The sequence below is a fragment of the Nerophis lumbriciformis genome, linkage group LG18 (genome assembly GCF_033978685.3).
Source record: "Nerophis lumbriciformis linkage group LG18, RoL_Nlum_v2.1, whole genome shotgun sequence".
NCBI classification, from domain to species: Eukaryota; Metazoa; Chordata; class Actinopteri; order Syngnathiformes; family Syngnathidae; genus Nerophis; species Nerophis lumbriciformis.
In genome coordinates, this window is record NC_084565.2 from 5,316,648 (window position 1) to 5,326,694 (window position 10,047).

The window sequence follows — 10,047 nt, forward strand, 5'->3', positions numbered from 1 at the left end:
ATATGTATTTGTATATATATATAATGTGTGTTTATGTATATAACGTGTGTATATATATATACATATATATATATATATAACGTGCATATATATATACATATATATACACACGTTATATATATATATGTATATATATATATATATATATATATGTATACATGTTATATATATATTATATATATATTTATATGTATCATGATCATATTTACAATATAAATCACAGTATCATGATCATATTTACAATATACATAATAGTATCATGATATTTACAATATAAATCATAGTTTAATGATCATATTTACAATATAAATCATAGTTTAATGATCATATTTACAATATAAATCACAGTATCATGATAATATTTACAACCATATAAATTATAGTATGATAATATTTACAATATCAATTATAGTATCATGATAATATTTACAATATAAATCACAGTATCATGATCATATTTACAATATAAATAATAGTATCATAATATTTACAATATAAATCACAGTATCATGATAATATTTACAATAAATCATAGAATCATGATAATATTTACAATATAAATGATAGTATCATGACAATATTTACAATAAATTATAGTATCATGATAATATTTACAATAAATCATAGTATCATGATAATATTTACAATATAAATTATAGTATCATGATAATATTTACAATAAATCATAGCATCATGATAATATTTACAATAAATTATAGTATGATAATATTTAGAATAAATCATAGTATCATGATAATATTTACAATATAAATCACAGTATCATGATCATATTTACAATATAAATTAGAGTATCATGATAATATTTACAATATAAATAATAGTATCATGATAATATTTACAATAAATTATAGTATCGGCAAGGGGGAGGAGCTAGAGAGCAGGATGCGCGCGCACCTCCGTTCTGGCGTGTCCGCTGCTGCTCTGCAATGACGAGATAAGACTTGTCGTTTGTCTTTTTGTCTTCTTGGGGATTCCACGCTCTTGTCCACGAAGCCCACGACTGCCTCCCGGGTGTTTATCTGCCTCTCAGGTGAGCAAATGTCGCCTGTTTGTGCCTCAAGTCCCCGCTGAAGGGAAAGCAGCGACGATGACGCAGAATACTTTCGCTCGTCTCATCTTTTTTTTCCCCTCTCTCTCCTCTCATTTCGACATTTTCTCGCCGCTCCGTGTTCGCCGTGGGCTAAACACGCGTGACGTCATTCAGCGGGAGGCTTTTTAATGCCGACGTTTTTGTTGTTGTTGTTGTTTGGTCCGCGCCGCTAGCTTGTTTGACGCGCTAGCTTTAGCTTAGCTGTCACTTTAGCTCTGCTTCTATGGCAACCGAGGCGCGTGCCCGGTGACGGCACCGAGCGCGCCCCCGAGGCGCGTCAGCGTCAACCATCACCCCCCCCCCCCTCCTCCTCCCGCCTCTCAAGGTGTGTTTACCTTTGTCCTTGTATTCTGCTGATTGAAGTATACATTTAAACCCATATATGGTCATGTCGAGGGATGTCCGATAATGGCTTTTTGCCGATATTGTCCAATTATTTAATTACCGATACCGATATCTACCGATACCGCTATCAACCGATACCGATATATACAGTCGTGGAATCAACACATTATTATGCCTAATTTGGACAACCAGGTATGGTGAAGATAAGGTCCTTTTTTTTAAAAAATAATAAAATAAAATAAGATAAATAAATTAAAAACATTTTCTTGAACAAAAAAGAAAGTAAAACAATATAAAAACAGTTACATTGAAACTAGTAATTAATGAAAATGAGTAAAATTAAGTGTTAAAGGTTAGTACTATTAGTGGACCAGCATGTGTGCTTACGGACTGTATCCCTTGCAGACTATATTGATATATAATGTAAATAAATAAATGATAAATAGGTTGTACTTGTATAGCGCTTTTCTACCTTCAAGGTACTCAAAGCGCTTTGACACTACTTCCACATTTACCCATTCACACACACATTCACACACTGATGGAGGGAGCTGCCATGCAAGGCGCTAACCAGCACCCATCAGGAGCAAGGGTGAAGTGTCTTGCTCAGGACACAACGGACATGACGAGGTTGGTACTAGGTGGGGATTGAACCAGGGACCCTCGGGTCGCGCACGGCCATTCTTCCACTGCGCCAAGCCGTAGGAACCAGACTATTAATAACAGAAAGAAACAACCCTTTTGTGTGAATGGGGGAGGTTTTTTGGGTTGGTGCACTAATTGTAAGTATCTTGTGTTTTTTATGTTGATTTAAAAAAACAAAACAAAACAAAAACGATACAGATGCTAAAAAAAAAACCGATACCGATCATTTCCGATGTTACATTTTAAAGCATTTATCGGACATCTCTTGTCATGTCCATGTAAACTTCCGGTGTCATGGCGTCTTCGTTCTCACTATCAATGTGTTCTTTTCTTATTTGATGTTACAAAATATCAACTAAACAAATCCCTTGTTGCTAGGCAGAATTCACAGGCCTCCTATTCATATTCTTTCATCGTGGTGGTAAGTGTGATGTCATATGTAATAGAATATGCTAAAAAGAATCAAAGATATATTTAAAGACCTCCAGGCCAGCCTCCTGCTCTCTAATCCTGAACGGCTGGTCCTCCAAGAACACCACGAAGACCAAGGTGACGGTCGTTGGTTTTAAGTTCTTTTAAGTTCCTGGGAACATCTCCGAGGACCTCACACGGACTGCCAGCACTTCAGCACCTTAGAGCTTTGCTGCCTGCTCTGCGGCAGACAGGAAGGCTGTGCAGAAAGTGACCAGGACAGCGGAGAAGATCGACAGCCTTCTGCCCTCCCTCAAGGACATTGGTCGGTCTAACTGCCTCGGCAGAGCAAAGACAAATCCTGGTGGACATTTTTAACCCTGGTCAGAACTTGTTCAACCTGCTGCCATCAGACATGTCTAACCCTGGTCAGCACTTATTCAACCTGCTGCCATCAGACATGTCTAACCCTGGTCAGAACTTGTTCAACCTGCTGCCATCAGACATTTCTAACTCTGGTCAACACTTGTTCAACCTGCTGCCATCAGACATGTCTAACCATGGTCAGAACTTGTTCAACCTACTGCCATCAGACACGTCTAGCCCTGGTCAGAACTTGTTCAACCTGCTGACATCAGACATGTCTAACCCTGGTCAGTACTTGTTCAACCTGCTGCCATCAGACAAGTCTAACCCTGGTCAGCACTTGTTCAACCTGCTGCCATCAGACATGTCTAACCTTGGTCAGCACTTGTTCAACCTGCTGCCATCAGACATGTCTAACCATGGTCGGAACTTGTTCAACCTGCTGCCATCAGACATTTCTAACCATGGTCAGTATTTGTACAACCTGCTGCCATCAGACATTTCTAACCATGGTCAGCACTTGTACAACTTGCTGCCATCAGACATGTCTAACCCTGGTCAGCACTTGTACAACCTGCTGCCATCAGACATGTCTAACCATGATCCAATTAAAAGTATTTTTTGGGCGGGAATCATTCTTTATTTTGCCAGAGGACGGGATGTTGTTGTCTGACAGTAGAAGGCAAAGCTATCTACACAACATCTCAAACTCACATTGCTAACATTCACACTGTTGCGACTTACCGTTCCATGGCCATAAATAGTAGTGGTAGAAGTTATTGTTGTGACATGTGCTGATTAGAACAAATCCGGACTTCTGCAGATCCCAAATACACAAAACCAGGTACCAACCGGTCAGAACAGTTGCTTTGACATAACAGGGCCCAGTGAGTGAGATGAGAATCTGCAGGTGTTGTTTGTTTTCTGCCCTGAAAGAAAACTGCTGGTTTTGTCTTTCAGGTTTTCTAGAAGGATCTATGACACACCATCATTATTCGTGCCTATGAAGACTTGGGACATTCTAGAATGATCTAATTGGAACACGTTAAAAGTATCTAATTGGAACATTTTGCAAACATCTAATTGGAACATCCTAGAAGGATCTAATTGGAACATTCTGCAAGGATCTCTTTGGAACATCAAAGAAGGATCTATATTGAACATTCTGCAAGGATCTAATTGGAACATTCTGCAAAGATCTAATTGGAACATTCTATAAGGATCTAAGTGGAACATTCCATAGGGATCTAATTGGAACATTCCATAGGGATCTAATTGGAACATTCCATAGGGATCTTATTGGAACATTCCATAGGGATCTAATTGGAACATTCTGCAAGGATCTTATTGGAACATCGTAGAAGGATCTAATTAGAACATTCTGCAAGGATCTAATTAGAACATTCTGCAAGGATCTTATTAGAACATTCTGCAAGGATCTTATTAGAACATTCTGCAAGGATCTAATTAGAACATTCTGCAAGGATCTTATTAGAACATTCTGTAAGGATCTAATTAGAACATTCTGCAAGGATCTAATTAGAACATTCTGCAAGGATCTTATTAGAACATTCTGTAAGGATCTAATTAGAACATTCTGCAAGGATCTTATTAGAACATTCTGCAAGGATCTTATTAGAACATTCTGCAAGGATCTTATTAGAACATTCTGCAATGATCTTATTAGAACATTCTGTAAGGATCTAATTAGAACATTCTGCAAGGATCTTATTAGAACATTCTGCAAGGATCTTATTAGAACATTCTGTAAGGATCTAATTAGAACATTCTGCAAGGATCTTATTAGAACATTCTGCAAGGATCTTATTAGAACATTCTGCAATGATCTTATTCGAACATTCTGCAAGGATCTAATTAGAACATTCTGCAAGGATCTTATTAGAACATTCTGTAAGGATCTAATTAGAACATTCTGCAAGGATCTAATTAGAACATTCTGCAAGGATCTAATTAGAACATTCTGCAAGGATCTTATTAGAACATTCTGCAAGGATCTAATTGAAACATCGTAGGAGGATATAATTGGATTATTCTGCAAGGACCTTAGTTGATCATTCTAGAAGGTCTCAATTGGAACACATTAGAAGGATCTCATTGGAACATTCTAGAAGGATCTCAATGGAACAGATTAGAAGGATCTCATTGGAACATTCTAAAAGGATATAATTGGAACATTATAAAAGGATCTCATTGGAACATACTAGAAGGATCTCATTGGAACGTTCTGCAAGGATCGCATTAAACGTTCTGCAAGGATCTAATGGAAACATTCTCGAAAGATACAATTGAAACATTTTAGAAGCATCCAATTGGACAATTCTAGAAGGATCTAAGTGGAACATTCTGCAAGCATCTAATTGGAACATTCTGAAAGAACCTAATTGGAACATTCTAGAAGGATCTCATTGGAATATTCTAGAAGGATCTCATTGGAACATTCTGCAAGCATCTAATTGGAACATTCTGAAAGAACCCAATTGGAACATTCTAGAAGGATCTCATTGGAACATTCTGCAAGGATCTCATTGGAACATTCTAGAAGGATCTCATTGGAACATTCTGCAAGGATCTCATTGGAACATTCTAGAAGGATCTAATTGGAACATTCTGCAAGGATCTCATTGGAACATTCTAGAAGGATCTCATTGGAACACAGGTGCTTATGAAGACTTGGAACCATGGAAAGTTGTGCTTATGTTTCTTCCAAACCAAAACTCCAGTCTGAGGTGGAAGACGCAGAAGTTTCTGGAAAAGAAGAACCGGTTGTGGAAACCAGTAAGCGTGATGAGTCTTGTTCAGCCGAGAAAAGCAAAGAAGTTCTGCTGGAGGCGCCCGGACCACCGGCGGTCCCTCTTCCATCCGCCGACCCCCCAGGGGGTGTGGCTCTAAAGATGTCCGCCACTCTCCTGCACCCCGTGTGCCTGAGCGAGAACCCTCTGATGCTGCCCATTCAGCTCCAGATGGCGGCCGGGCCTCAGCTGGGTCCGATGGGGGCGGCGCCGTACTTGCTGACGGGAACCAACCCGGTCTCTGTGCTCCTGGACCAGCACATGAGTCCTGCCCTGATCTCTCAGAACAACATCTTGTGTCAGAATCCGTTATCTTTCAGCCTGCCTGCTGCTGTGGACCAGAAGTCCGCCGGGCCCACGCAGGACCCCAACCTGCTGTCCCTCCTCCAGAACCCGGCTTTCACTGCCATCCTGCAGGACCTCTTCCCCCCCCAAACACCTTCATCCACCTGCCACTCATCAGGCTCCTCCTTCTTCCCCTTCCCTCCCCTCACACCGCCTTACTCCTCCCCTCTGGCCCCACTAGTGCCGCCGGCCACCCTTCTGGTTCCGTACCCGGTCATCATTCCTCTGCCTGTGCCACTGCCCATCCCGCTGCCCGTTCCTGTCCCTCAGACCCCGGTGGACTCTAAGACCCACCTGCCCAAAGCCGTTTGCACGGAGAGTAAAAGCACTCAGACGCCCAGGGACTTCAACCCTCAACCCTCAAGCGGGCAGGTCCTGGACTTGTCCATGCGAGCCTGTCCCGTAGAACCCAAACAGGAATACTTTGTTCCGCAGCAGCAGGACGGCGTGCTAGACTTGTCGGTGCCTGCTGCCAGGAAGGCCGGCGGGTCCGCGGAGCGCGCCAACGCCGGTCTGGACTCCCGGCTGCTGGGGGGTCTGACCTCACTGGAGTTCAGCCGGCAGCACAGGTGGATGGTGGACGGCGGCGCCGGGGGGTCCGCCTCTCTGGGCCACGGGACGGCCAACCTGGAGATGGTCAGCGCCTCGCAGACCGCCAAGGTCATCGTCGCCGTCAAGGACGCCATCCCCGCCATCCTCTGCGGGAAGATCAAGAGTCTCTCCGGCGTGTCCACCAAGAACTTCTCCATCCAGCCGAACCAGCAGCTGTTTGGACCTCAGGGGGACGCCGGCCGCCACCTGAAGAAGACCTCCAAGAACCGGGCCATCAAGCTGAAGAAGGTGAGCTCCCAGGAGATCCACTTCCTGCCCATCAAGAAGCAGAGACTCGCCGCACTTTTCCCCAGGAAGTGAAAACTCTGTTAGCATGTTAGCATGCTAACTCCTTTTTACCACCTGGAACACTTTTCTACTCAAACTCTTCATTTCAAGTAAGTGTGTGTGTGTGTGTGTGTGTGTGTGTGTGTGTGTGTGTGTGTGTGTGAACATTCTCCCGTGCACTTTGTGGTAGTTTAGCTCAAGAAAAATGAAGGAAAAAAGTTGACCGGGTGTTGTTGATGTGACGAAAAAATGAAATCCTTCCATGGCGTGAATGAAATATTTATCATTATTATTGTTACTGTTATTATTATTATTATTTTTTTTATTATTATTGTTATTGTTGGTATTATTATTGTTGTTATTAATATTATGATTATTATTATTATTGTTATTTTTAGGATTATTATGATGATGATGATTATTATTGTTACTGTTATTATGAGTATTAATATTATTGCTTTGATTATTATTATTATAATTATTCATCATACTAATCATAATGATAATCATCATAATCACAATATTATTAATAATCATAATAACAGTAATAATAAGCATGATAATAATAATAATAATAACAATAATAATCATGCTAATCATAAAATTATGATTATTATTATGAAAATGATGATGTTTGGTACGTACTTGTAACTAATTTATTGTGAGGTCAAATATTTATTTATACACTAAATGTTTTTGCTGACTTGACACTTTCTGCTTTCCTTGCCTTTTATTGATTAACCACTTTTACTGGGTATAAAGTACTTGTGAAAAGTACTTTAATGAGTAAATATATACTTTGAATGGATAAAAAGTACTTTATTGAGTACAAAAGATACTTTAAATAGATTTTTTTTTAAAGTACTTTAACGATTGAAAAGTACTTCTATTAGTTGAAGTAGGTTAGCTACTAATGAATGAATAAAATACTTTTAACAAGTAAAAAATGTAATGTATAAAAAAGTTTTAATAGTGAAATGTACTTTTAATACTGTAAAGTACTTTTAATGAGTGAAAAGTACTTTAATGGGTGAAACGTACTTTAATGAGTTAAAAATATACTCTAAATATATTAAAAACAAGATACTTTCATTAGATAAAAAATATATTATTGAGTGAAAACTTTTTAATGAGTGAAAATATACTTTGTATGGATAAAAAGTACTTTAATGAGTACAAAAGATACTTTAAATAAAACATTTTTTAAAAGTACTTTAATGAGTGAAAAGTACTTCCATGAGTTATAGTAGGCTAGCTACTAATGAATGAAAACAAACATTTAAGGAATAAAAAATACTTTTAACAAGTAACAAAAATCTAATGAGTGAAAAGTACTTTAATGAGTAAAAAAATACTTTTTAATATGTAAAATGTACTTTATTGATTAAAAATGCTTTTAATAGAGAAAATAATGTTTATTAGTCAAAAGTACTTTTATTGGGTAAAAAAAAAATGTATTATGCAAAAATACTTTAAATGATTGGAAAGTACTTTAATGGGTGAAAAGTATTTTAATGAGTACAAACGATACTTGAAATAGATAAAAAGTATTTCAATGAGGACAGAAGATACTTTAAATATATAAAAAGTACTTTAATGAGTGAAAAGTACTTCCATGAGTTATATTAGGCTAGCTACTAATGAATGAACAAAAAACATTTAATTAATAAAAAAAATACTTTTAACAAGTAAAAAATGTAATGAGCGAAAAGTACTTTAATTAGTAAAAAATACTTTTAATATGTAAAATGTACTTTATTCTGTAAAAATACTTTTAATAGAGCAAAGTAATTTTATTAGTCCAAAGTACTTTAATTGGGTAAAAAAAGAAATGTATTGTGCAAAAATACTTTAAATGATTGGAAAGTACTTTAATGAGTGAAAAGTACTTTAATGAGTACAAAAGATACTTGAAATAGATAACAAGTACTTTAATGAGTACAAAAGCTACTTCAAATATATAAAAAGTACTTTAATTAGTGAAAAGTACTTCCATGAGTTATAGTAGGCTAGCTACTAATGAATGTAAAAAAAAAAAAGAATGAATTTAAAATATTTTTAACAAGTAAAAAATTTAATGAGTGAAAAGTACTTTAATGAGTAAAAAATACTTTTAATATGTAAAATGTACTTTATTTTGTAAAAATACTTTTAATAGAGAAAATTATTTTTTATTAATCAAAAGTACTTTTATTGGGTAAAAAAAATAAATGTATAGTGCAAAAATACTTTAAATGATTGGAAAGTACTTTAATGGGTGAAAAGTACTTTAATCAGTACAAAAGATACTTGAAATAGATCAAAAGTACTTCAATGAGGACAGAAGATACTTTAAATATATGAAAAGTACTTTAATGAGTGAAAAGTACCTCCATGAGTTATAGTAGGCTAGCTACTAATGAATGAAAAAAAAAATTTAATGAATAAAAAAATACTTTTAACAAGTAAAAAAATGTAATGAGTGAAAAGTACTTTGAGTAAAAAAATAATTTTTAATATGTAAAATGTACTTTTGAGTAAAAATACTTTTAGTAGAGAAAAGTAAGTGTACTAGTCAAAAGTACTTTTATTGGGTAAAAAAAAGTAATGTATTGTGCAAAAATACTTTAAATGATTGGAAAGCACTTTAATGAGTGAAAAGTACTTTAATGAGTACAAAAGATACTTGAAATAGATAAAAAGTACTTTGATCAGTGAAAAGTACTGTAATGAGTACAAAAGATACTTGAAATAGATAAGTACTTTATTGAGTACAAAAAATACTTTATATAGATTTAAAAAAAAGTACTTTAATGAGTGAAAAGTACTTCCATGAGTTATAGTAGGCTAGCTACTAATGAATGAAAAAAATAATAATTAATGAATAAAAAATACTTTTAACAAGTAAAAAATGTAATGAGTGAAAAGTACTTTAATGAGTAAAAAAATACTTTTAATATGTAAAATGTACTTTATTTAGTAAAAATACTTTTAATAGAGCAAAGTAATTGTATTAGTCAAAAGTAATTTTGTTGGGTAAAAAATGTATTGTGCAAAAATACTTTTAATGATTGGAAAGTACTTTATTGAGTACAAAATATTCTTTAGATAAAAAGTACTTTAATGAGTGAAAAGTACTTCCATGAGTTATAGTAG

General features: G+C 36.2%; 1 protein-coding gene across 1 annotated transcript; it reads left to right on the forward strand.

Annotated features, from left to right (window-relative positions):
• Window positions 1-914: 914 nt before the first annotated feature.
• rai2 (retinoic acid induced 2) lies at window positions 915-7,393 on the forward strand. The gene is made up of 2 exons (XM_061977508.2): window positions 915-1,051; window positions 3,839-7,393. The coding sequence occupies exon 2, from the start codon at window positions 5,578-5,580 to the stop codon at window positions 6,943-6,945; it is 1,368 nt and encodes a 455-aa protein (XP_061833492.2). The 5' UTR covers window positions 915-1,051; window positions 3,839-5,577; the 3' UTR covers window positions 6,946-7,393.
• The last annotated feature ends 2,654 nt before the right edge of the window (window positions 7,394-10,047 follow it).

Coding starts and splice junctions, on each gene's coding strand:
- rai2 (XM_061977508.2), top strand. CDS start 5,578: ATGGAAAGTTGTGCTTATGTTTCTTCCAAACCAAAACTCCAGTCTGAG.